Raw genomic sequence first — 27,438 nt, forward strand, 5'->3', positions numbered from 1 at the left:
TTTATTTAATTATTTTGTATACCTTTTTTAGATTTTGTTATTATCGAGTATAAGCTTTATTTGCCAATGTCTTCATTGTAACGCAGTATAAATTGGTTCAGATTCACAGTTGACCAATTCAACAACATGCAAAATATTGCTTTAAACGTGGACATCGGTTTCGAGAACTAATCTTGGAGGATTTAATAATTCAACTAAAACTAATGTAGGCCTCCGCCAATTTCAAAAGATACGTTTTCAGGCAAATGTATTAAATTCCAATCAGTTAATATTTTCCCACGATCAATGGATCCGATACGTTGGAAAGCATCAATTGCATGGCTTTTACTACCTAATGTAAGAACGTCAATAGGTTTCGATTTCATAATATTGATAGGCAGAAAACCGATAAATAATTGTTTTACTACTGTCAAGAATCTTTGGTCATGCGAGTTTTTCATGAACATTTTCAATTGACTTTTGTTTAATGTTTAAAAAAAGGCGGCCAGGATAATGCAGAAACTTTAATGAACTATTCAATAGTAATGACTATTTAGAAACAAGCAATGGTATACATAACTGGTTAATAAAAACGATGTGTCTTTTAGTGGAATCTGAATCTCCACATGGTTTGTCTAATGAAAATAGTTTGAGATGTTTTAACTAATATTACTGTTTTTTAAAGTGTGAAATCAAAAGGGGTTCTAACAGCTAGGATCATCCATCAACTAGGAGTAGAGTCCTACGACCTAATGAATGTAAATGTCTGGATAGTTTCGACAGACAATGACCTTGGCTAAATGCTGTCTTGTTGTCGTCCCTCTGATGTGCACTGGGGATCAATCAGAGAGTTGTTAAGAATGGCTGGAGTCAAAGGGCAGCTGTCCACTATAAATGCCCTGTTTTCTTCTGTCTGGACTTCTGTCTGCTCACAAGCTAGAAGGCGGCTGACTCGTTGATGCCATCTTCTCTTTACTTTTCAACGTGACTTAACGCTACAGTGGAAACACCGCTTCTGTCAAAAATGGAATGCTTGGCATGGCTCGTCCTTTGCGCGCTCCTCATCTGTTTTTTCAGGCTTGGCAGTTCAGAGAAACTGTCGCACCATTCCCGGTATCACAAGAGCGCACCCGAGTCCAGTTTAGGAAATCTAAATTCGTACCATCCCAGCAGGTACCCTCTCTACATGATGCAGCTGTACCGCTCCTTCAAGGCTGCAGACTCCTCACAGTCCACGGCTGTCAACACCGTCAGCGCAGCGGATGCCAGCCACTTACTGCGGCATTCTGACTCAGTCATCAGTCTCATAGCAAAAGGTGGGTATTGGTTTTAGTTTGTGTTAGGCATATTAAAACGTGTTACGGTCTATTGGAAACACTTTCAGGTTATTCTTATTTTGTTTCGTTGGTTTGGCATTTTGAATTAGCGTTTCAAACATTTTACCACATTATTGAACTGGCCATTCAGTTTGACACGTCTTTAACTTGTCACTTTTTGGACCAATAATACTTAGTTTGACGTGTGTATTGTAGTTTACGATAATGTGTTTTGACTTGTAGTTCAAGCAAGCGTCCGAGCCAGGTTAGATCTCTTCACACATGTCCTCTCCATCACTGCCAGCCACTTTGGTTGCAGGGTGTGTTATCTGCGTTTATCAGATCTTCCCTCTTTACAACCCAGAAGTGTCACAATGCTTATTCGACTTTAAAGGCTTTTTTATGTGAGCGGGTGTGTGTATTAGCCCCTCAGACCGCTATACAAAAGGAGGTTCAATACACATCCTGCTCTCACCCTCTGCAGCCCTCTCCTCCCACTCCCTCCAAAGCTTTGACGTTTGTCTAGTAGGCTAGGCCGAGTGGTTTGGCTAGTTTGTGGTGACGTATACGTACGTTTTGTTGATGGTACACTGACCGTATTCAGCTGGTTTACTGACTTTGTTCGTTTCTTCCAGGTTGCCATCAAGTAGGTGAGAAATGGACCGTCACTTTCGACATGTCCTCCATCTCTGCGACTGACGATGTCCAGCTGTCAGAGCTTCGGGTCAGACTACCAGCTTTCTCCGCCTCCAAGCGCGTCATATTGGACATTTATCACTCGCGAAAGCAGGACTGCGAGTCTGACACTGAAATGTGCCGCGACGAGCGCCTTCTCTTGGGCAGCTTTGGCGCATCGCCCAGTGACACCAAGTCTCCATTGAACGTTTTCAATGTAACAGCTCTGCTCAAATATTGGTTGCACCAGGGAGACGCAGTGACGGAGAGTCAAGAAGCAAGAGTTGGAGATGTGGAGGAGGAAGATCACGGGAGTGGGGTAGATGGAGAGATCGACATGCCCTACATTAAGCATTTTACGCACAGGCGAAGGAAGGTTCACCATCCGACAGCCGAACGGGTTATGATGATTGTCTTCTCCAAGCACAACCTGCCTCGGGATGGCGAGAGCGCACCCACTCTCATCCGTACTGTGGAGCACTCCAAATACGCAATTTTGGACCAAGTAAGCGATGAAGCTCAAGGGCGACGCCACAAGAGAAACCGAATGGAGAGAGTGCGGATGGCTGGCGGAATTGCAGCGAACGCTACTAGGTCACTGGCTGAAGCCGTCCAACGCCCACTATGTCGGAAGGTGGACATGTGGGTAGATTTCGACCAGATTGGCTGGAACGAGTGGATTGTGTATCCAAAGCGCTACAACGCGTTCCGTTGCGAGGGCGAGTGCCCTACTCCGGTGGATGAATCCTTCAGTCCCACCAACCATGCATACATGAAGGTAAGATATGAAAACAAAAACATACCTAAACCAAATGGAAACGTTTAAGTTCCTATGCATTTATGCTTAGTGCAGCTTTCCGTAAAATATGCTTATTTTCTTTTTCAGAGCCTGTTGAGACTGTACCATCCGGATCGTGTGGGGTGTCCCTCCTGCGTGCCTACGCGCCTCAGCCCGCTGTCCATGCTGTACTATGGTGATGAAGACCTGGTGTTACGGCATCATGAGGACATGATCGTGGAGGAGTGTGGCTGTCACTGATACCCCAGCCATGTCACCTCACCCTGTAACCAAAAATACCACTTATTTAAAACGCTTCACTTAGAATGGCATGTTGTGCATCATGAAATGACTATTATTGAAGGTGTTCATCTGATTCAATTTATACTTCAGGCTGTTTGTGGTCTGTAACATGGAAGATCAATTTCTTTGATACTTACTATATCTTATACAGTCATCATATCAGGTGTTCTTATCTGAAACAGCATTGCATCTTAGATGCGTCATTAGATTGAGCCAATGTATTTACTTTATGATAAAGATGGACTGTTATTTATTTGAATATTTCAAGAAGAAAGACTTCACTTTTTGGGTCGTACTTTGGCTGTATGCATTTATATCGGCAGTTTTGGTATTTAAGAAGTTTATAAAGGAATATTCTGCCAAAATGGTATCTTGTTATGATTACTTTGTCACTCATTTATTAAAGATATTTTTGTACATTGAAAAAAATATATATTAAAGCATTTTATTCTGTTCATCGAAGTGTGACATTTATTGATTTAATCCACTTAAGTGAGAAATGTAGGACATTTCAGTATTGTATTGGCCTGTATTTTTGACTGCCAAAAACCTATTCTGGGGTGAATTTAAATTTACCAAAAAAATAACCACTTATATTTAATAAAAATGAATGCAAGTCCTTTCAATGATTTGTTAATTTCCCAAACGGTATTAAGTGATTTAATTGACAAAATTGTAATATTTAGCTCCATTTAATCATTTTAAGTTCTTGCAACAACTAGCCACTTGGCTCAGTTTAGAGGATTGTGGGTAATTCAAATTGTTTTGACTGATTTATTTTACTTTTCTCTTAAAACATGCATACAACTTGAATCAAATTTACATTTCTATATTAGTGTTAGAAGGTGCAATATGCAGAAATCGCTCTGCCATTTTCTGGTTGCTAAAAATCTAGTAGGCTAGTATTTACCACATTATTGAACTGGCCATTCAGTTTGACACGTCTTTAACTTGTCACTTTTTGGACCAATAATACTTAGTTTGACGTGTGTATTGTAGTTTACGATAATGTGTTTTGACTTGTAGTTCAAGCAAGCGTCCGAGCCAGGTTAGATCTCTTCACACATGTCTAGTATTACCATCTAAACCACTGAATACATTTTATATAACCAAAAATGTATTTTCAGCTGTTTGAAGCCGGTGTACAAAACCCGAAAGTTATACACAAAAAGGAAACTTAAGAACAGGAGGCATAGAAATAGTACACACAGAATGGATCTACTGCTTCTCATCCTTGCTTTCAATGCGAATGACAGATTGATAACTCAGATTTCTATGTGAATTTGGTCGGGTTTATCAAAAAGTGAGATATTGCAGCTTCAAACAGCTTGTTGTGGAGCATGATTGATACTCTATTGATGCATCCATGCGTCACTAACAAAAACTTTTTTTGGGCATGGGCTGCAGCGGTCTAAGGCACTGCATCTCAGTGCAAGACGCGTCACTACAGTCCCTGGTTCGGATCCAGGCTTTATCACATCCGGCCGTGATTAGGAGTCCCAAAGGGTGGTGCACAATTGGCAAGCATCGTCCAGGTTTGGCTGGTGTAGGCGGTCATTGAAAATAAGAATTTGTTCTTATTAACTGACTTGCCTAGTTAAATAAAAGGTTAAAAAAATATTTAAAAAAATCTATCAACCTTCCACATCCCTCCATGTCAGTCTTCCGCATCTGCGGTGGAAAGGTGGCCGAGCCAAAAATCGGTCTTGTAACAAAAATGTCTGAACGGTTTTGCCTACAAACTATTTTGAACACTAGCGAAGCCTCTCACGAACAAGATGATGTTCTTAATTTTGCTCCATGACCCCCACAAGTATCACTAGTACTCATCTGAAGGTAACCTATACAAACGAACGGAAATCTCGAGGTAGTTTTGTGCTAAGAAAAATAAATGGTAAGCCTAAACATTGTTAATATCTAATATATATATCTAATATTGATATTGTATGTAGATAACGTTTTTTTTTTGTGTACTTGAGAATAGGATGGCCCCCAACAAGCCTAATATGTTCTTATACTGTCATGATGAACTGAACAAGACAAGCGTGTTTATGGCTTTTCAGACCAGTTACTTGTGAACTGCTTTACTATCCTCACCTCAAATCCACATATATTTTTATAGTATTACTGCACAGATTATGGGGAGACATCAGTGCCCCTTGTAAAAAGGCCCAGCCGAGCAATTTCCTAGTTGATTGTGTTCAAAGCAACGGGTATAGGGAGGAAATGAACAGAGCAATGACTAGGAATGGGTCAAGACAGGGGTGGGGAATGGTGGAAAGAAAAAAACTGTTGTTTATTTTAGGGGTGCCAGGAAGCAAGAGTGACAGGAATGGGGGAATATAGACCCCCTAACAAGAGCAGAGTGGTGTTAGTGAAGCTACTGTGTGCATGGCCAGGAGGAGTGGTAAAGTGCAAAGTGTCGTTCCACATCTTCACACTCCTTAGCAAAAGGAAAGACACTGCCCTCAGATAGTTTTAACCCGTGCACCAACTAAGAGGCAGGTTGCGTTCCAAAACTAAGCTGTTAATGTCATTTATGCAAGTACAGCCAAAAAGTGTGATCACAGACAGTCAAGAGGTCAAATCTGAATTCAAAGCTATCATCAAAGCCGCATTAACTAATAACTAAAGCTCAGTGTTCAGCCCAGATGAATAATCACTGTTGCCTCCATGACAATCTATGCTGATCAATAGTAAAGCAATTTAAACAGGCTGATCTGTTGGGGTGACAAAAGTCTGTCATGGTCATTGGGTCCTCCTATGGCAGTGGTCATTATGGGGCCTGGGGTTGGACCCTTGAGTGTTTGTTCAGACACCACGGCAGGGCATGGGGAACTGGCCCAGTGGGTTTCCCGTTAGTGCTGCAGTTTCAGGATAGTGACAAGGAGCCAGGTGTCACAGCTTCTCTAGTACGTGTCGATTTTCACAAAACACTGAACCCTCATGAACAACCCCCTTCTGTTCCCCACCACACACAGAACCCTGGTGGTCAGTCCATTGTTCAGATAGTCAAGTGGGCTAATATTGATGCAACACTGTTTATGTATCCTAAATGTTGTTTCACAATGTCCTATGCATAGCACCCTTACTTTTATTGGTACAGATTCCCACAGAGAAAAAAAAAGATTGACAGTGCATAGGATGTTATGCATTATTGAATTCTGACAGAGGAACATACCTTGGTTCCTGCTTGGCAAGTAGGGCGTCTGGTTGACACTCCTAGTGGCTAGGCAGAATGAAGTGCTAGATTACAATTTGAAAAATGTCTGCAGGGCCCTGTGGTGTGGTGTGTCATTCTTGCTTTGTTCTGACTGGACCCGATACCCAACTTACTGCTAAATAACTAGTTTGACAGAGTCTCACAGACAAGTAATATCACAGTCGCTTGAAGGCTAAATGTCCCAATTTACATTGGGATTTATCAGAATATGTAAGCACCCATTTAATTGAATTCTCTAAATAACAAAGTCATGAATGTATCACCTCTAAAGCATATAATGGATGTTTAAAAAAAAGACTAACCTACTTTTAAAATAATCATAGGTCTTGTTTTTCAAGTTCTTCCATTTACAGCCAATATGAATCATAGGCTGCGTTTAGACAGGCAGCCCAATTCCGATTTTTTTTCCCACTAAATTGATTTTTTGACCAATCACATCAGATCTTTTCACATTAGACCTGTTCCAGAGCTGATTTGATTGGTCAAAAGACCAATTAGTGAAAAAAAGATCAGAAATACACTGCATTTCTAAAATCAACCATATAGGCCTACTGCTTATAACGTGCATACAGACAGTGTGGCTTTTGGATGAGAGGAAGGACTTCATGGTGTGTATTGATTACTGCTTTCCAGGCTGCTGGTTCTGGAATGTTATCAGTTGCAGGAGGGAACTTCCTGAAGAATTCCACAGATGTATCTCCTGCAACACTACAAACACAGGACATTTACCGCTTTGCTTCACAGAAGAATGGAAGCGTGCCAGTGGATGTGTAGCCGCGGTGCCGATAGCTTCTGATGGATGTGAACAGTGACATCAAGTTCAACCATTGTAGTGCGTTTTGAGTTCGAGCTAAATTTAACATTGACTAGAGGTAAAATTATCTAATGGCTTCATGTACATTTAAAATTAAACGTTTCAGGAAAAGCTGGAATTGTAATTTAGAACTCATAGTAACGATATGGTCTTTTATTTTACTGTTACATTATATTACCAGTGGAATAACCATTTGTGGGTCATTCATATTTTCCTGTCAGATACCAAGGGGTTTTCCCATAGGGGAACATGTATTGCAGTCAGCAACCCATTTACCATGAGACTAATGACACTTGCCAGATTACCGAGAGTGCCCGAGGGTTTGACAGAAGCTATCCTGTGATTCTGGAATACACATACCCATTCTATTCACACGGGTTACTTTTTAGGAAACAAGTCTACTACCAAATATATGTTCTCTTTGCTTTATTTCTTCTTCTTACATACCACGTGAAAATGTATTTATTTTGTCTCAAAACTTAAAAGGTGACAAAAACATTCCTTTGTATGACTATCTGTAAAAATGTAACGTTTTTTTGAAGGCAGTATTTGAAGAGAGGTGAAGGGTGGTTAGCCCATGATTAGGGTGTCAAAATTATTTTAAAGAATGAAAACAATTGTATTGAATCGTTACCTCCACACCACTCCTCTGGGGCAGTCTTTTTCAGTGTTGTTGCTGGGTTCACAAGAGAAAGGCAACAGACCACCTTCGAGCAGTTTTCACAGTAACAACAGCACTGATATTGAAAGTTAACACACAGCAACTAATGGACACATCGGTAAACACAGGGTGACAATATTGTAGCGAGTCTGGACAGGGGATTGGCTGGGCCTCTTCTGTTTCACATCCCTCTAGAATGCTCATTTCACCACCAGTTAGATGTCCATTTCAAACTGTGCATCATCCCCTTCACAAACAAAAACACATGTGTTCATTTATTTCCTACTGACCCTATATAATAGCCTATTTGAAGAGTCTGACAGGCAATACTTTCATAAGGGGCAAATATTGAAACCTGAAAATTATCCAAACATTGAGCTTCCAGTAAATCTGAACATTTTCTCTCATTAAATAACATATTTTCCATAAAACAAATTGATTTCCTATGACTGTTTTCGGGGATGTTATTTTGTTGTTGGCACAGTAATATCTGAGATACGAGTAAATAGTTTTCCTGCCTGACTGGATCACATTCTTACCAGCACTCTTGTCAGCAGGTGCCGCGATGTTGTTGTTCAGTGGTTCTCCATTATGGGCCTTTACATTGATGATGTGTTTTGAGGGTGGGCTGGTGACCCCTGGAATGTCAGGGAGAGAGTACGGGGGAGTCCTGGCCAGCGGGGAAGTGCGGCACTCCAGCAGGAACTGCCGGTCGTAGATAATTCTTGTACCTAAGGTGAAAGAGGAGGGTAGGGGTAAATGTTCAATAAATAGTGATGCAAATGTTATGGATCAAACAGGAGCACAATCCACTCATCCTGTTCCGCAGTCCTATTTGGTTGAACCCTCCCTGTAGTGAAACCTCACACATCATATACTCTTTCATACTTTTCACAACAGGTGTCTGGATATTTTGGAACACTGAGTACATGTGTGAAGTGAAAGCTCTACATAAATAATGATAATAAAAAATGTATGTACTTTCAATAATCTACAAGTGCATAAATCAACATACCACCCCAATGATTTGATATGCATGTGTATGGCTGAAAAAAACTAAAACTAATGGCATCAACAAATGAATCAAATGCAGGGATTGCATGAATCCTTAAAATATATATGGTGCAAAATGGTTCTGTTTGTACTGTCCTCTGTGCTGTCCTGTCCACAGGGTAGTCAGTCACTGATATCTGCTCACCAAAGGGTGGTTCAAGGCAAGCTAGCCTACATATAAATCAGCCAGCTGCTTTCTGTGCCAGAATTTCCCAAGTTACTGATGATTGGCCTAAAAGGACAAACCTCCGCAAAAAGGCAGAGGAGTAACCCGTGGGAGCCCTCCGTGCATTACCCCTCCTGTTAACCTTGGACTAATATTAGAGCAGGAAACGGAGCTCTCTGCGTCCTATTCCCTATATATGGGCCCTAGTCAAAAGTTGTGCACTCTATAGGGAATTAGGGGTGGGAATTGCAAGGGACCTCAGGATATGATATTACAATACCTAGGTGCCAATTCCTAATTTATTTAAACCATTTGATGTCTATGATGTACTAAGTGCCTTATTGAAGAGCGATGTAAAATAATCCACTGGGGCTTGATCCCCTTTTGCTGCAGCTTTCTGCCCCACTTATTGCAGAATCATTAACCTATAGTTTTAACTTGACAATTTATTCTGTGGTTATCCGTAAGATCTGGAAAGGGGCACAAGTCTTCCACCTACACAAAGGCAGAGATCCTTCTGATTTGGATACCTACTGTCCAATTTCCAAGCCATCTTGCCTTGACAAAGTCCCTGGTCAACTCTCAGCCTAGAACGGTTTTAACTTCTCATTCTGTTCTTAATGAGCACCCGACTGGTTTTAGACCTGGACATAGCACTGTTTCAGTGGCTACAATTATCTTAGATGATGTGCTATATTGTTTAGATCATAAAAAAGTCATTGCGCTGACTTATATATTGACTTGTCAAAGGCTTTTGACACAGTTAACCATTTCTTACTTGTTCAAAGGTTGTCTGAAATAGTTATTGAACCATTTCTTACTTGTTCAAAGGTTGTCTGAAATAGTTATTGAACCATTTCTTACTTGTTCAAAGGCTGTCTGAAATAGTTATTGAACCATTTCTTACTTGTTCAAAGGTTGTCTGAAATAGTTATTGAACCATTTCTTACTTGTTCAAAGGTTGTCTGAAATAGTTATTGAACCATTTTTTACTTGTTCAAAGGCTGTCTGAAATAGTTATTGAACCATTTCTTACTTGTTGCAAGTTGCCTATCTAACGATATCAAATGTAGTTTCTTCAATATTATGAAAGGTGTGCCACATGGGTTGATTTTGGGCCCTGCTCTCTATGCTATTTATATCAATAATATTTGTCTGTTAAAACCTGTAACATTCATCTCTACACGGACCATACAGTCATTTACCCCCGTGCCCTCAGTACAGCAGGCCATTCATGACCTTCAACTTTGTTGACTCAATTCAAAAATTGCTTACTGATTTTAAACTAGTGCTAAATGCTAATAAAACCAAATGTATTTTGCTCTCTCCGTCTCATAATATTGAGGACCTGCATATTTGCACATTAAAAGGGAGCCTAAATTGAGCAAGTTGGGTATTTTGATTGGCAATAAGCTCTTAAAACACACATTGAAAAACTGACAACAAAAAAAGAGAAATAAGATTGGTTTCCTGCCTCACTTCGGAAAGTAGGAGGAAGATTGCTTGAACAACGCTTCTCCCAGTACTTGATTATGGTGATATAGTCTACATACATGCGGCAGCCTCTGTTTTAAAACCTCTAGACTCAGTCTATCACTCAGCACTGTGTTTTATCACTGGGGACAATTTTCATACACATCACTGCATTTTGTATAGTTCTGTTGGCTGGGAGTCTGACTACCAGAAGGGCTCAACATTAAATACAAAAAGTAGGCAAAAGGGTTCTTCAGAATCCCCAACTACCTCGGCTCACATATTAATTGGAGATCCAGCAACTTTCAGCCCCGCTCTCTGGACTGTCTGGTTCTGGAGGACCCATGGGTCTCCACTGAGCTGGGGACTTGACTCGCTGGTCTCCATTGGACAGTTTAGAGCCATTTTGAGGGAGATAATATGTGATAGTTATGTTTGTTTTGATTAATCTTGTTGTATTGATTGTGGATTCATGTTCACAAGGCTTCCTTGAGAATGAGACCCTGGTCTCAATGGTGATCCCAGTCTAAATAAAAGTAAAACAAATGAACACACACGCGCGCGCACACACAAAATCACAATAAAATCACAGTATAGTGATTCTCACAATTCTATATGTAATGCGATACTGTGATTTTATTGCGATTCGATGTTCCAAACAAATTGCTCACCATATGTCTGCTGCAGAGGGACAAGAGAGAGACATGGGAAAACAAGTGTATATCAGTCATGGAAATAAAAGTGCTGAAAACAAATTGTCTCCCTATTTGGATAACAAGCTTTGAAGGAAAAAATACTGTGGTTTTGGTGCAGGTACAGCCAACTAGCGCAGGTACAGCCAACTAGCGCAGGTACAGCCAACTAGCGCAGGTACAACCAACTAGCGCAGGTACAGCCAACTAGCGCAGGTACAGCCAACTAGCGCAGGTACAGCCAACTAGCGCAGGTACAGCCAACTAGCGCAGGTACAGCCAACTAGCGCAGGTACAGCCAACTAGCGCAGGTACAGCCAACTAGCGCAGGTACAGCCAACTAGCTCAAAAAATAATATTGCGGTATTGTCAAAACGATACATTGTCAAAAGTAATATCCCAAAAATGCATACTGTATTTAATTTTTGCCACATCACTATAGGGAATAGGGTGCCATTAGGGACACTCCCTGGGAGTTAACCAGCTCACCATGACATCACCACATGTCAAGAAACAAATGTCACTATTATTCAGGAAATTAGTAGGAACATTTTTATCCCTCATATCTTGCTTGTTATTGCATATTTTACATATCATTCAATGCATTTAAGTTCTAGGAAACTCTATATGTGTCTCATTTGTTAATGGCATCTTAATGGCATCTGAAAGATAAGAAACTGCAACATGATCTGGCAGGCTCTGCTAGTGCATTAATCATCCCTGAATCAGTGTTGAACGCCACCACCAACACTTCAGCTGTGACCAAGTGAAGAGGGAGGAAGTGAAAGGCCTTGTGTGGAAACATTTAGTGCTTTCCTGGATCCTTGAAATGTCCCTAACCTAAACCATAGCGTTTGAAAATGTCAATTTCAATAGGGTTACATCAGAGTTGGGATGTCACAAGGATTCTGTTTAGACTTTTCCGTGTGGAAACGCTTTAAAAAACATGACAGGCAACAGTGTCCTAGCCTACATATTCATAATTCAATTCACAATGGCATGCAATCCATGCATTAATCATGCAACAAATATGTTCTCTGGGACTACTTAAAATGTCAGATACTTTTACTTTGCAATGCACTCTAGTCTCTACCTGCTATACCTGCGTCACATGATATGAAAGCACTCATGTCAGTTGTTGCACAGATGTAACCACACATGCATGTGCATATAATGCATCCTATGAATACAACAAGTGGGGTGGCAGGTAAGCCTAGTGGTTAGAGCGTTGGGCCAGTAACCGAAAGGTTGCTGGATCGAATCCCAAGCTGACAAGGTAAAAATCAATTGTTCTGCCCCTAAACAAGGCAGTGAACCCACTGTTCCCAGTAGGCTGTCATTGTAAATAAGAATTTGTTCTTGCCCGACTTGCCTATGTAAAAAAAATATTTAAAAAAGTTGATGTTGGTGTGTCGCAGCTCTCTTGGGCATTTACTGTTTTCTGTTTTTACTAATGCCATACCTAGCCTTAAGTAAAGCCTGTGTCAATGTATGTGAATGATTCAACATTATACACGCCAGAAAACGCAGATAATGAAATAATTGCAACCCTAAACAAAGAGTTGTTCCGTTTTAGAATGGGTGACTAGTCCTAAACATTTCTCAAACTAAAACCATTGTATTTGGTGCAAAGCAGACATACCTCAGCTGAATCTGATAATGAATAATGTGGCTGTTGATCAAGATGATTAGACTAAACTACTTGGTGTTACCTTAGATTGTAAACTGTCTTGGTTAAAGCATAATGGTTCAATTACAACTCAATGGTTGTAAAGATGGAGAGAAGTCTGTCCGTGATAAAGAGATGCAGGCTCTAGTTCTGTTATCTTTATTATTGCCCAGTCATATGGTCAGGTGCTGCAAAGAACAACCTAAGAAAGCTGCAGCTGGTCCAGAACAGAGCAGCCAGTCTTGCTCTTCACTGTAATCAGAGGGCTACTTTCCAATGTGTGTTTTACGAGAGCTTATTGTCAATCAAAATACCCAAGTATTTTTGCTCAATTTAGGCTCTCTTTAATGTGCAAATATGCAGGTTCTCACGGTCAATATTACAAGGCCGAGAGAACAAAATACATTTGGTTTTATTAGCATTTAGCAATACTATGCATGCCAGCCTCTCTTGGTTATAAGTTGAGGAGAGTGACTGCATCGCTTGTTGTTTTTATAGGAAACATTAATATGAAAATTCCCCCCAAAATTAACTTACTCCACTAGTGGTCTTTTCACAGCCCCCAGGTCCAGAACAAATTCAGGTAAAGTACTTTTTAGAGCCATGATTGCATGGAACTCCCTTCCATCTCAGACAGCCCAAGTGAACACCAAACATGGTTTTAAAAAACAAATAAAGTAACACCTCTCCCCTATCTGACTTCATTACACTTGTATGTTAACTGGTATGTATAAGTTATGTATGTAGTGTTCGGTCAACACATTATACACATTTAAACGTATGCATCTCTGTTCTTGTCTATTATTGTTCTGTATTGTTATGTTATATGTGGACCCAAGGAAGAATTGCTGTGGCTTTTGCAACAGCTAATGGGGATCCTAATAAAAGCCCTAAATCCTTGAACGGATTAAATGTTGCAGACGCCTGTCATAAAACAGAATATGAATTGAACCTACATAGTGCACACTTAAACTCTGATCTAGGAAAAAGCTGACAAGTCCGTGTTGTCAATTAGGTCTAATTTGCGGTAATTATTATAGGTAATCATACCCATATCCCTGCCCTGTCTGTCTTCATTTAACTTAATTAAAAAAGGGAAAACCTGTGATTTCCATTGCACAATCACTTCGGTAATTTGCTGGGACGGCAGGTAGCCTAGTTGTTACAAAGTTGGACTAGTAACCAAAAGGTTGCAAGATCGAATCCCCGAGCTGACAAGGTAAAAATCAGTTATTCTGCCCCTAAACAAGGCAGTTTTTTGTTCCCAGTAAGCTGTCATTGTAAATAAGAATTTGTTCTTAACTGACTTGCCTAGTTAAATAAAGGTTTAACAAAACAATCACTCAATCTATTGTTGCCATGCTATAAACCAGGGGTTGAAATAAGCAACGCTTGACGATGAGTTGGTTATTTGAATCATCTGCCTAGTGCTAGGGCAGAAACCAAACCGGGGCCACGGGACTGCTGTAACTACTACCAAACTAACTAGTTGGCTTAATTATTTAGCTACACAAATGTTAGCTAAGTGACGATCTCTCGTAGCTATGTTGTAGTTGTCTATAAATTACCACTACTTCCAGTTATTAGCAGAGACAGCTGATTGAAGCAAGATTCCTACTGATATCAAGTCACACCAGCTGGTACATGATGATGATCGTGGTGGTACAAATTAAACAACGTAAAGTTACTGTATACGAAAAGTTACACTATATACGCTTTATAGTTAACAAGCGGATGCAAACAATGGCACGCTATCAGAAACAAAACAAAGTCACTGAGAAAGACATGAGCATGTTGCAGGCTGAAGTTAATGCGTTTGTCAGTGTACAATACTGCACCGCAAACATTTTGCTAGAGAAATTTGACTGCTAGCCTTGTCCTTTATGTAGAGATTTGACAACCCATCGAGGTTGTGTTCGGGGCACCTGCATAGCTCGAACGCATAGTAATTAGGCTAGCAATCTAATAATTTCCCGTTGAGTTACATATGGCATAACACACACATATAAAGGCTAGCTACTGTTACCTCCAGGAGTTATGCTGAACGGAGTTCCTCCGGGAGTTGTGGAGTAGTCCTGGGGCATGTGCGCCGCGTCGTTTATAGTCACCCATCTGGTCGGAATGGACTTGCTAGTAGTGGTTTTCTGACAGCCCGAAGACATTTTCCAAACACAGGGCCGTTTTCTAATATCTACAAATTAAACAACGTAAAGATCCTGGACATTAAACTTTTGTTGTGCGTTTCTCAGTTCTTTGCTTTGGATCAATAGCAAACTAGCTACTTTTCATAAAATAATAAGTACAAATAATGTTAACTAGTCACACATTCCAACACGCAAACCTATAGCAGAGGCCAGGTTCTTTATTTATTAAAGGACTTTCGCACACGTTCTTCCAAACTCACCCTCAGCACGCACTCATTGATATTATATCGCCCCCCACTGTTGGATGGTGTTGCTTCTTAGACACGGTATATCGACAAATGTCCAAGTTGGAAAATAACGAGTGAGCCAAACTGATTTAGGCATCAATCAATGCGGTGTAATAATATGATACTGTTAATCAGTGTATCTGTGTTCTTGAAAATGTTAGAAACATTATAGTCATATGATGACGGATGCAATGCATGGCTTTTGAGTAAAGGTGACCTATTCAATATCCTGAGCTATTACTGACATAATGCTCCAGGACTTTCATAATACAACTTTCATAATAATACAACCAATTTCTCATTGCCAGATCTGCTCCCTACCATATCCTTCTGTGAAGGAATACCCCAACTGTGAAAACTTTAGAGCCATTGAAAAACAAAACAAGCTATAGTTCTCTGGCCATCCGGTGAAATGTATTAATATTGTTCACATACATTCAACAGGTAAAATAATACTAATCTCATACAAACTCACACAAACACAGGGACATTTCATTTCTTTATTAATTTAGTAAATGATTTGAGCTGGTGTACAGGGTAGATTATCTATAGATATCATCGGATTCCATTTGATTAAAAGGATTGTACATTTATATACGTTTTCCATATTTGACCTCTTCATAACAATAAAAAAAGCAAACAAAACAAGTTAAAATACCCACAAGACCCCTATTTTTCCCAGGTTTCAGGCATTACCCATAACTCAAGTCTCTTGGTAGCTATGATGCCAAAAGTACATCCATAACATTACTATAATCCTGTTGACAAGGGTGCATAGCATTCTAAGTAAATATATATTTTCATATATTATATATATATTCATTTATATTAAAAACATTTTCTGTGCATGTGCGCAGTTGCATTCCTAAGTATTGAGTAATATGCTATTGCGTTAATAATGTCTTCAATACATTCTAAAGGAGTATATGTGTTCTCTAGTTTTTGCAACAGTTAATATTTTTTTGCATGAACTTGGTTTATGTCGTCACCTCCATAGTCCTTCAGTTCATGATATTTTCACTATAACTTTGAATAAGTCTAAAGTCCTATCCACTCCTCCCTCTCATTGACTCCTCCGCTCAACCTGTCACTGTGTGGAAGGAAGCCTTAGAACTGGCTCAATCTCTTTTTGGTTTTAGGGAGCAGGGATGGAATGGGGGTGGGCGGTGTTGAGGAAAAATGCTTGCCATCTAAAAAAAAACCTAGCAAATAAAGTCCCTATGTATTCTCAGAGAGTTGTCTAACGCTCTTCTCCCATAGATCCACATAGCCCAGTCTGCTGTCCCTGTCACCCCCCCCCCCCCCCCGCAGAGGGAGGGATAGATGATAAAATGTCTCGATACAAAATCCTGAGCTGAAGATCTGTTCTCTTTCTCTTGCTCATTCTCTTGTTCTGATCATGCATGGATGGGTATTGACTTATGAATATGTATGCATATATAAGAGTGTTCAGTTTTATACAGTTTCTTTGATAAACAACAGATCCTGAGTTCTGTAGATAGACTCAAACAGCCTGACATCTAGCCTTCCTACTCAACTAACATCTACAGAGCAACACCTTACATTCATTATCTGTGGCTACAGAGGCGGATAAAGCATGGACCTGGACTGGAGATTAATTTACATGTATAGGTATTATTATTGCAGAGTGTTGATTCATATACTCGCTGGAGTGTTTGTGACACATTTTCCTTCGATGTGAGAAATGTAATGTATTAGATCAGTTACGGTACAGTGCCAAGATGATCTATACATCTAATATGATGTAGGATGGTATAATGTACTGAGGTAACATTACTGTGACCATGTTTTGTATGAATTAGGTTAGAGACTGGAGAGCCTCTGTTATGTCCACCAGTAGTGTCATATCACTTTCACACCCATGCCGATTTACCTCCTTCAACCCTGCACTGTCATTTGTCGAAACTAAATGCTGTTGTACTGTGTCAGTCTCAATTGTACTTACAATCAGAGGACCCATCACATGCACTCACGCACACAACATTCAAATGTTTCCTTAAAGTAAAATATGAATGTCATTAAGGCTTAAATCAACAATGAGTGGACACTTTTAGCTGTTTTTCAGTGTTGCTACATTCCCTTGATGAGTTTGAAAATGAGACATTTGACAGCTTGCATAAAACTCAGGGAATGGCTGGTATGAAGTTAGATTCCTTGCCCCCCCAACCTTCAAACACACACAATCACACACAAAAAAATAAACACTGTTGGGACTGGGAGAAAAACATTTGGATTAAGAGAACTCTCCAACAACCCATAACCAGTTACTCAGTCCACTAACATGTCTCCTTGGTCTACTTTACACAACCAAAACTCTTTCTGTTCCATGCAGGTCAAGTGGATAGCAAGTGGGTTACTCGGGTTCTGGCATATCTCCTGATCAGACAGTACATCTAAAGTCAAAGTAGTGAGTGATCAAGGGGATCATAGTACACACACACACACACACACACACACACACAAAGACCTACTCCTTCAACCAGAGTTATTGCTTTCCTTTAAACAAACATCCAACAATACATTTCTGATGGGAAACAGGGTAGGGTTGTACAGACATGAAGAGAGGGGTGAGAGGACAGGAGCAAGGTTTGGGGTGGGTTTGTGTGGGCTCACAGTTGTGGGGTCAATATTACAGTTTTTTATCACAGTGATTGGTGGCTGGCTGTCTTCGCTACACTTCTGAGAGTTGCCAACAATACAAACAACACTTACAATCCCAACACTTACAAATCTCAGTAGCTACGTTCCTCTCTCTGGCTGACTCTCACCTGTAACCAGCTTAACCAAAGCTACATTATTGCCTATGGTGGCCAAGTTACTTATTTACCCTTATCGAATGACGGGTATGTGCTGAGATGATCTGTAAACTCTTTCTTGGATATATCCTGTGATATCAGACAGAAACACTGTCGCTGTTGGACAGACACAACAGAGGGGAGATGCTACATTAATTATTAGGAAACCCTGACCCCTGCTGGTAGAGGACAGGACTACTACATCCACATCGATAGGGACAGGACAGGACTGCTACATCCACATTGAGAGGGACGGGGGAGTGTAGGGAGGATGGGGTGTATAGATGCCTGAAGTGGGCTTCATACAGGAGATGGTGGTGACAGGATCCACCAGACAAACTAGACTATAGCTGTACACATACTGTAGGGTAGGGGAAAGGCCTATTCAAAGTCCTAATAATCGCACCAGCATTTACTCCAATAACTTTCACCTTGGAAACACACAAACCACTCTGGGGGAGGTTGGTTATGGGGTTGGGGATGCAAGTCAACACAGAAACTCCTCTTCCTAAAACACAAAGAACTATGAAATGTTTCTGAAGCCAATAATGCCCTGTAGGTGAGATGAAGGGAGCAAAGGGAGGGAGCACATGAAAATCACAAATTAACAAATAACCAGACAAACAAAAACTGACAGATAACAGGCAGAATGACACAAAGATTGTTTTGTTTGTTCTTATGTCCACACAGATCAAGATATATAGAATATGCACATAGAGTTAACCAAACAAGAAAACCAGGGCAGATCTGAAACAGCAGCATCATCATCAGCATCGCATAAGGTTTTTGTGACATAAAACACACGTAACACTCAGTCACGTATCATTTAAGTGCATATAGTATGTACAACACCAAAATCCTAAGTGTAGGCTACTGGAGTGGGACAGTGGGACATAAGGCTGAAACTAGCCTGTGGTGATGTTTGTTTGTTTGCTAGAAGAGTTTGATTAGTGTGACAGGGAGAGGGGAGCAAACCTTTGCCTAGAGATAATTCAGAGTATTTAACAGACTCCCTTTTCAGAAGTTTCACAAACAAACACTGCCCTTTTTCTTCAGGAAAGGGATGTATGACATATTCACCTTTCCCTACACCTCATCATGACCTCCCATCCCACATGGGAGTGGTCCCCCCCCCCCCCCCCCCCCCCCCCCCCCCCCCTCCCATAACCCCTAGTACTGTAGTTAAAGACAGGCCATGCGCCAGCAGTCATTCATGCTGATACATATAACAGGAAGCACATTTTGGTTGCTAGTTTTTTTGTTGTCTCTGTTTGGTTTTTGTTTTATACGAAATCATGCTTCTAGCCTAGTAGTTAATGTTTTTTTGATTGTTTCTTTAAAAAAAAAAAAAGTACGAAAACTACAAGTAAATCCATTTCCTTCTCCGGTGCGTGCTGATCATCGGCGTAGCCGTTGTGGTTGTCGTTATTATGAAGTTGGTGTTTTGTCATTCAGATCTCTCTTCTTTTATCTCCATTATTACACTCCTCTTCATGTGCACTCTTCCCCCTGTCTCCTGCTGCCGGTCATGTGTCTAAGTAGGGTTGTTTTGGTGTGGGGTTCAACTCCTGGAGGGAAAGAGAAACAAAGGTTCATATGGCACAAGGACAAGCTTCCCATCAGTGTGAGGAGAATCAGACCAAACAGTTATGGTTTTTTCGGTATGCAGTTCTCTCTACTGTTTGTAGAACCATCTGCAACTGGACATTTGTAATATAACTGTTTTCTGTAATCAAGAACAAAGAGAGTATCGGCAATACCGGGTTAGCTAAAATCTATGGCGGCGTTTTCCATTAGCCAAGCAGTAACCTCGTATGGAAGCATTCACATATTAGGGTTTCTAACAGTAGCTAGGTCAGAGCTTGGATAAAGAGGCAATTTACCCCAACCTTCCTTTCAAGCTTGGAAATAGGGGACTCCAGACACCAGAGACATATATACAATGCCTTCAGCAAGTATTCATACCCTTTTTGACTTATTTTACATTTTGAATTCAAAATGGATTCAATACATTTTTTCTCACCTAATACCCAATAATGTTAAAGTGTAAACATGTTATTAGAAATTTTGTGCAAATGTATTGAAAATGAAATACAGAAATATCTAATTTACATACTGTATATATTCACACATTTTTATTCAATACATTTTTAGAATCACTTTTGGCAGTGATTACAGCTGTGGGTCTTTCTGGGTAAGTCTAAGAGCTTTGCACACCTGGATTATACACTATTTGCCCATTATTCTTTTCAAAATTATTCAAGCTCCATCAAATTGGTTGTTTATCATTGCTAGACAACCATTTAAATCTTGCCATAGATTTTCAAGACGATTTTAATTCAAAACTGTAACTTGACCACTCAGGAACATACACTGTCTTCTTGGTAAGCAACTCCATTGTAGATTTGGCCTTGTGTTTTAGGTTATTGTCTTGCTGAAAGATTCATTAATCTCCCAGTGTCTGGTGGAAAGCAGACTGAACCAGGTTTTCCTCCAGGATTGTGCCTGTGTTTAGCGCCATTGAATTTATTTTTTATCCTGAAAACCTCCCCAGTCCTTAGCGATCACAAGCATACCCATAACATGATGCAGCCACCGCTATACTTGGAAATATGGAGAGTGGCACTTAGTAACGTGCTGCATTGGATTTGCAGCAAACATAACACTTTGTGTTGAGGGCAAAAAGTGCCATTGCTTTGCCACATTTTTAGCAGTATTATTTTAGTGCCTTGTTGCAAACAGGATGCATGTTTTGGAATAGATGTATTATGTACAGGCTTCATTCTTTTCACTCTGTTAGTTAGGTTAGTATTGTGGAGTAACTACAATGTTGTTGATCCATCCTCAGTTTTCTCCTATCACAGCCATGAAACTCTGTAACTGTTTTAAAGTCACTATTGGCCTCAGTGAAATCCCTTAGTGGTTTCCTTCCTCTCTGGCAACTGAGTTAGGAAGGACACCTGTAACTTTGTTGTGACTGGGTGTATTGATACACCATTCAAAGTGTAATTAAAATGACTCATGCTCAAAGGGGTTTTCAATGTCAATTTTTTTATTTTTTATTACCCATCTACCAATCGGTGCCCTACTTTGCGTGGCATTGGAAAACCTCCCTGGTCTTTGTGGTTGAATCTGTGTTTCACTGCTCGACTGAGAGACCTTATAATTGTGTGTGGAGTACAGAGATGTTAAACACTATTATTGCACACAGAGTGAGTCCATGAAACTAATTTTGTGACTTGTTAAGCACATTTTTACTTCTGAACTGATTTAGACTTGGCATAACAAAGGGGTTGAATACTTATTGACATTTCAGCTTTTCATTTTTAATTGATTAAAATAAAACATTTGAAAAACATAATTCCACATTGACATTATGGGGTATTGTGTGTAGACCAGTGTTAAATAAATCTCAATTTAATCCATTTTAAATTCAGGCTGTAACACAACAAAATTTGGAAGGCACCGTATCTATGGCTATAGGGGGCTCTATTTCTCCTGCTTTATGAGAGTGTTGTGCATTGTTAGTCAAGTATGTGATTAGTCTGTTTATAATGTATGTTTTTCTGTCTTACTGACCAAAGTGAAACTTAGTGTAGTAGGTGACATTTAATAGTGTGCAGTCTCTGGTCGGAAATGTCAGCAATCGGAGGAAAGCTACTGCATTCCTCAGAGTGCAAATTCATGGGACATGTTTCTCGTCTGGGTGAGACACACGGATGCACAAAGCATGTCAAGCTTTTACACACATATTCACACACCCATAAACACAGGTGCTCCAGATTGTTTTCATTTGAAAGAACAACTAGCCTGTCAACTTTGACCTTTGAAAACATTCTGGATCCCCAGCACCCTTTTCCATTCTAGAACTACATGCCATGCCATCTGTAATAGGCACAACAGTCAGCGCTAACATAAACACAGGGAGAAAAATACTGCATGTAGCTAGGCCTACTGTATTTTTCTTATTAAATCCAGTCAGACATGTACTCTATTAGTACTACACCCCCACACACTGACACACATTGATTTGACCTTCACACCCTGCTGAATACCCACTCTAACACAGTCTACACACACTGAACTGACCTTCACACCCTGCTGAATACCCACTCTAACACAGTCTACACACACTGAGCATAAATTCAGCTGTAGTTTAGTCTCTCCGAAGACATTAGGACAACAAATGTGCTGTACATCCATGATCCAACTGTATATGACACACCGATACTCATCTACAACAAAACTCTACACACTAATATAATATCTTATAAAGTTCTATGTTACTTTCTGATAGAATATTTGGAAGTGCTGTAGACAGGGGGAGATGGGCAATTAAGAGACAAAGGGAGGAAAGGCCATAGGCGGGAAAGGCTGAGTCGGGACTTGTACCTCCGTTGCCAGCACAGATCTATAGTCAACATTAAATGTGAATCTACTAAATGGATACCACACCAGTCATACTGTAATATAATAATGCACAGTAGTGGCATCGAATGCAAATGCTACCGTATTAGTTCAAAGCTAATCCACATCAAATGTCACTCTCCACTGCAGTACTAAAATTAATACTGAATTACTGTAACAACATTATCAGGTCTATTTAGGTCTATTTAATCCAGACAGAGAGGCAGGATTAACTGGAGGAGCCCTATCCCAGGTGAGAGGTGTCTCATTGGGTCAGTCGGTCCCGTACCTGCGGGGACGTGTCACTCTGCCACTCTGTCTGCATGCCTCACTGCTTTACTCTCCGCAGACTGGCACATTTCACTATCTGAGCACCCTTCTTCACATCCACAATATCCGGCTACATCGAGGGGGAGAGACAGGGGCGGAGGAGAGAAGGATAGGAGAGGGCGAGAGAAGGGGTGGAGAGGCAGAGGAGAGGAAGATGGGAAGAGGAGGGACAGAAACAGATGGAAAAGAGGATGAAAGTAGGATGGAAAGGTGGAAGTTAAAGTTAGGGGGATTTAGTGGGAGAACAAAAAGATGGAGAGGAGCGAGAGGGAATCGGGACATAGGGAGAGATCGAGGAGGGAATCGGGACATAGGGAGAGAGAGGAAATAGTGGGACAGTGTGTGAGAAGGGAAACAGGAGGTGGTGAAGAGGTGTATGAAGAGACGATGGAGAGGAGAAGAGGTTAAAAGTGAAAATTGAGGTAAGGAGCAAAGAGAGAGATGAGTTGAAGACAACAAAAGGAGAGGAATGGTGAGAATTCAATGATGGAAAGACAGCCAAGCCAAGAGAGTTGGGGTGGGGGTTGGGAAAGACAGACAGGAAAAGAGAAAAGGGAGAAGCATCAGAAACATTGACATGGAATAGAGAGTACTGCAGGTTGGAGTGATACAGTGATACAGCACACAGTCAGTTAATGGACCAGAGTCTTTGAATGGATGGAGGTAGAGAAGACAGATAGACAGTCAGTCAATGTGGGTTACTGAAGGGGAAAGAATGGACCTCATTACATTAGCACAGCAATAGAAACCAACCAACACCCAGCCATTCATATCAACTGGAGAGAAAGAGACATTTATCTATGTACTGACTGGAGACACAAAGCAGATATCCATGACTGCTGTTAGGAAACCTGGAGGTATTCATTTGTTGTTTCAGCCAATGCAGAGAGACAGTGCAAGCTATCAGAGCAAGATAAAGTTGTGGATTATTTGGTTGGTCCTACATGCAGGTCAGGACATGATGGGGAAATTAAGCACGGATGAGTGAGGCTTGCAAGGTGGATGGATAGTACACTAAAGCAAGGGGAAGCCAAGAGGATAGTACACTACAGCAAGGGGAAGCCATGAGGATAGTACACTACAGCAAGGGGAAGCCATGAGGATAGTACACACCAGCAAGAGGAAGCCATGAGGATAGTACACTACAGCAAGGGGAAGCCATGAGGATAGTACACTACAGCAAGGGGAAGCTAAGAGGATAGTACACTACAGCAAGGGGAAGCTAAGAGGATAGTACACTACAGCAAGGGGAAGCTAAGAGGATAGTACACTACAGCAAGGGGAAGCTAAGAGGATAGTACACTACAGCAAGGGGAAGCTAAGAGGATAGTACACTACAGCAAGGGGAAGCCAAGAGGATAGTACACTACAGCAAGGGGAAGCTAAGAGGATAGTACACTACAGCAAGGGGAAGCTAAGAGGATAGTACACTACAGCAAGGGGAAGCTAAGAGGATAGTACACTACAGCAAGGGGAAGCCAAGAGGATAGTACACTACAGCAAGGGGAAGCTAAGAGGATAGTACACTACAGCAAGGGGAAGCCAAGAGGATAGTACACTACAGCAAGGGGAAGCTAAGAGGATAGTACACTACAGCAAGGGGAAGCCAAGAGGATAGTACACTACAGCAAGGGGAAGCCAAGAGGATAGTACACTACAGCAAGGGGAAGCTAAGAGGATAGTACACTACAGCAAGGGGAAGCTAAGAGGATAGTACACTACAGCAAGGGGAAGCCAAGAGGATAGTACACTACAGCAAGGGGAAGCCAAGAGGATAGTACACTACAGCAAGGGGAAGCCAAGAGGATAGTACACTACAGCAAGGGGAAGCCAAGAGGATAGTACACTACAGCAAGGGGAAGCTAAGAGGATAGTACACTACAGCAAGGGGAAGCTAAGAGGATAGTACACTACAGCAAGGGGAAGCCAAGTGGATAGTACACTACAGCAAGGGGAAGCCAAGAGGATAGTACACTACAGCAAGGGGAAGCTAAGAGGATAGTACACTACAGCAAGGGGAAGCCAAGAGGATAGTACACTACAGCAAGGGGAAGCTAAGAGGATAGTACACTACAGCAAGGGGAAGCCAAGAGGATAGTACACTACAGCAAGGGGAAGCCAAGAGGATAGTACACTACAGCAAGGGGAAGCTAAGAGGATAGTACACTACAGCAAGGGGAAGCTAAGAGGATAGTACACTACAGCAAGGGGAAGCCAAGAGGATAGTACACTACAGCAAGGGGAAGCCAAGAGGATAGTACACTACAGCAAGGGGAAGCCAAGAGGATAGTACACTACAGCAAGGGGAAGCTAAGAGGATAGTACACTACAGCAAGGGGAAGCTAAGAGGATAGTACACTACAGCAAGGGGAAGCCAAGAGGATAGTACACTACAGCAAGGGGAAGCTAAGAGGATAGTACACTACAGCAAGGGGAAGCTAAGAGGATAGTACACTACAGCAAGGGGAAGCTAAGAGGATAGTACACTACAGCAAGGGGAAGCTAAGAGGATAGTACACTACAGCAAGGGGAAGCTAAGAGGATAGTACACTACAGCAAGGGGAAGCTAAGAGGATAGTACACTACAGCAAGGGGAAGCTAAGAGGATAGTACACTACAGCAAGGGGAAGCCAAGAGGATAGTACACTACAGCAAGGGGAAGCCAAGAGGATAGTACACTACAGCAAGGGGAAGCTAAGAGGATAGTACACTACAGCAAGGGGAAGCTAAGAGGATAGTACACTACAGCAAGGGGAAGCTAAGAGGATAGTACACTACAGCAAGGGGAAGCTAAGAGGATAGTACACTACAGCAAGGGGAAGCTAAGAGGATAGTACACTACAGCAAGGGGAAGCTAAGAGGATAGTACACTACAGCAAGGGGAAGCTAAGAGGATAGTACACTACAGCAAGCAATCTTTTTTTCTTCTGTTTGTTTGTCGCTAAGGGGATTGGGGAATGATAACACAGGTTGATCTAAATTACAAACACACATACCTCATTCACATACCACAGGCCATGCAGGTTTAGCCCACTATGGTCTAGTTTGGACTAGCAGAGGAATCTATATATCCCAGCACAGTAAAGAGTTCCTAGTTCCCAGCTACACCCTAGTCATCTTCTGTAGTGGTTGATTGCTACATTGAGTCCCTATATACATTCAAGGCAGTATACATGGGTCCCTTTAGTTTGAGTCCACTTTGTGAACCAATGCTCTTCCTATGTCAGATGACTGTGTTTGTTTAGAGTCTCAGCCCCTCATACAGTAGCCCAGGTGAGTGTAGCCTGGCTGATGCAGGTCAGTGGCCCACCTTGCTGCTCAGGACAGCGTAGTTCATGAACTGCTCCGCTTCAGCCTCCAGCTCATCCTGCAGAGAGCCATCCATGCCCACTGAACGCTCCTGACACCCCTCATCACCTGAGCCCTTCCCCCTGCGCACCACTTTCCTCACAATCTACGCCACACACTCACGGACACACACACACACACACCAGGGGAGGGATAGAGAGCAGGATGATAGAGGGTGGTGGGAAAGAGAGAGAGAGAATGAGAGAAATGCAGGGAAGGAACGAAAGATTGAATGAGGTTGAACCTACACATAAACTCACTATATTGAGTTCTCTGTGTACCTCTCACTCACAGTAAAGGACCTTAATGGTCATTACAAAACATTGTCCTGGTTATATATATCATCCCCCTTATAGCTGTGACCCACAACCTTTCATACAGTAACTACACATGACTGACACGCCATTTTCCCATGCCAGCGATTACAGAATCATGACATGGGAATAAGTCAAGGCATGATGATGAATGTGATGGTTCTTGATTATCAATGTGATAATCATTTCTATGAGGATGAGTGTAGAGAGTTGAACATGAATAGTAACAGGGGGGAACTGGTAGATAAGCCACAGCGCAGGGCTGTAGAGTAGAGAGAGGCATGCTGGGATAGATATCTGACCTTCTTGGTGACAATGTTTCCGTGCTCGTCTGTGAACTGCTCCTCGCTCACTTGTTCCCCTGGGAGATCCTTGGCCTCGTCACCCTACGGGACAGACAACATGTACTGAACATCACAAAACAATACTGTCATACTGTAGTACACATGGTATATTGTACTACATCACACACCTGCACATAGATTCATGGCAAATTAATCAACAGCACACACTTACACAGTAAGGAGTCTGACTCAGAGAGAAAACCAAGAGTCGAATAGAACGAAAAGTTTCCTGGAATCTAGAGCACTTTAAAATAGCCCCCCAGAGCGAGAGAGAGTCTCATCATTTAGCCATTGTCACCAACCCCAACCCCCCGAGACAGAGAGAGAGAGAAACAACAGAGAGATATACAGTAAAGATCAGGGGATCACTAATGGCACTGCTGTGGTGTTAGCACTAATACAATCACAGTGGATGAGGTTCATGATAATGCAGCTATTACTCCCTAATAACATGGGAGGCGCCAGCACAGCTATTTATAGTCTTAAAAGGTCCCACAGCTTAACTAGTGAACACAGAGCTAGACAGCTTTTCCCATATGGTTATGGGAAAAGCTGCCCTATCCCCCACAATCCATAGAGGCAGGAATGAATAGAGTTATTAGAGGTGTTGAGGAGGAGGAGAATATGATAATGAGGTGGTAGAGGA

The 27,438-nt window shown here is 41.4% G+C and overlaps 3 protein-coding genes across 17 annotated transcripts in view; 1 reads left to right on the forward strand and 2 right to left on the reverse strand.

The window, feature by feature from the left end:
• Positions 1-4: 4 nt before the first annotated feature.
• On the forward strand, positions 5-3,506 carry LOC109895125 (nodal homolog). The gene is made up of 3 exons (XM_020488777.2): positions 5-1,295; positions 1,931-2,748; positions 2,857-3,506. Exons 1-3 carry the CDS (start codon positions 1,004-1,006, stop codon positions 3,007-3,009), a joined length of 1,263 nt encoding a protein of 420 aa, XP_020344366.1. The 5' UTR covers positions 5-1,003; the 3' UTR covers positions 3,010-3,506.
• Positions 3,507-7,499: 3,993 nt separating this feature from the next.
• Positions 7,500-15,322, reverse strand: LOC109895123 (eukaryotic translation initiation factor 4E-binding protein 2-like). The gene is made up of 4 exons (XM_020488776.2): positions 15,207-15,322; positions 14,829-14,993; positions 8,289-8,480; positions 7,500-7,996 (listed from the first exon to the last, which is right to left on the reverse strand). The coding sequence occupies exons 2-4, from the start codon at positions 14,962-14,964 to the stop codon at positions 7,965-7,967; spliced, it is 360 nt and encodes a 119-aa protein (XP_020344365.1). The 5' UTR covers positions 14,965-14,993; positions 15,207-15,322; the 3' UTR covers positions 7,500-7,964.
• A 397-nt stretch (positions 15,323-15,719) lies between these two features.
• The window catches only part of LOC109895941 (ankyrin-1), a 187,281-nt gene continuing 175,562 nt past the window's right edge, over positions 15,720-27,438 (reverse strand). For 12 of the 15 annotated variants that reach the window (XM_031830002.1, XM_031829999.1, XM_031830001.1 and 9 more), the window contains 4 exons: positions 26,751-26,834; positions 26,097-26,240; positions 22,746-22,856; positions 15,720-19,617 (listed from right to left, as the gene is read on the reverse strand). In XM_031830002.1, coding sequence (XP_031685862.1) covers positions 22,785-22,856; positions 26,097-26,240; positions 26,751-26,834 — 300 coding nt within the window. In that variant the 3' untranslated portion in view covers positions 15,720-19,617; positions 22,746-22,784. The remainder of the gene's footprint in view (positions 19,618-22,745; positions 22,857-26,096; positions 26,241-26,750; positions 26,835-27,438) is intronic. The other 3 variants (XM_031830007.1, XM_031830009.1, XM_031830000.1) reach the window with 2 other exon arrangements.

The sequence above is a fragment of the Oncorhynchus kisutch genome, linkage group LG8 (assembly GCF_002021735.2).
Source record: "Oncorhynchus kisutch isolate 150728-3 linkage group LG8, Okis_V2, whole genome shotgun sequence".
In the NCBI taxonomy this organism is placed as follows: domain Eukaryota; kingdom Metazoa; phylum Chordata; class Actinopteri; order Salmoniformes; family Salmonidae; genus Oncorhynchus; species Oncorhynchus kisutch.

What these genes read in the sequence shown, in the direction of transcription:
- LOC109895125 (XM_020488777.2), top strand. Translation starts at nt 1,004, where the DNA reads ATGGAATGCTTGGCATGGCTCGTCCTTTGCGCGCTCCTCATCTGTTTT. An exon ending in CATCAGTCTCATAGCAAAAG is followed by an intron (nt 1,296 to 1,930) that starts GTGGGTATTGGT and finishes CGTTTCTTCCAG; the next exon opens with GTTGCCATCAAGTAGGTGAG. An exon ending in CCAACCATGCATACATGAAG is followed by an intron (nt 2,749 to 2,856) that starts GTAAGATATGAA and finishes TTTCTTTTTCAG; the next exon opens with AGCCTGTTGAGACTGTACCA.
- LOC109895123 (XM_020488776.2), bottom strand. Translation starts at nt 14,964, where the DNA reads ATGTCTTCGGGCTGTCAGAAAACCACTACTAGCAAGTCCATTCCGACC. An exon ending in GTTCAGCATAACTCCTGGAG is followed by an intron (nt 8,481 to 14,828) that starts GTAACAGTAGCT and finishes CTTTCACCTTAG; the next exon opens with GTACAAGAATTATCTACGAC. An exon ending in ACCTGCTGACAAGAGTGCTG is followed by an intron (nt 7,997 to 8,288) that starts GTAAGAATGTGA and finishes TTGTTTGTGAAG; the next exon opens with GGGATGATGCACAGTTTGAA.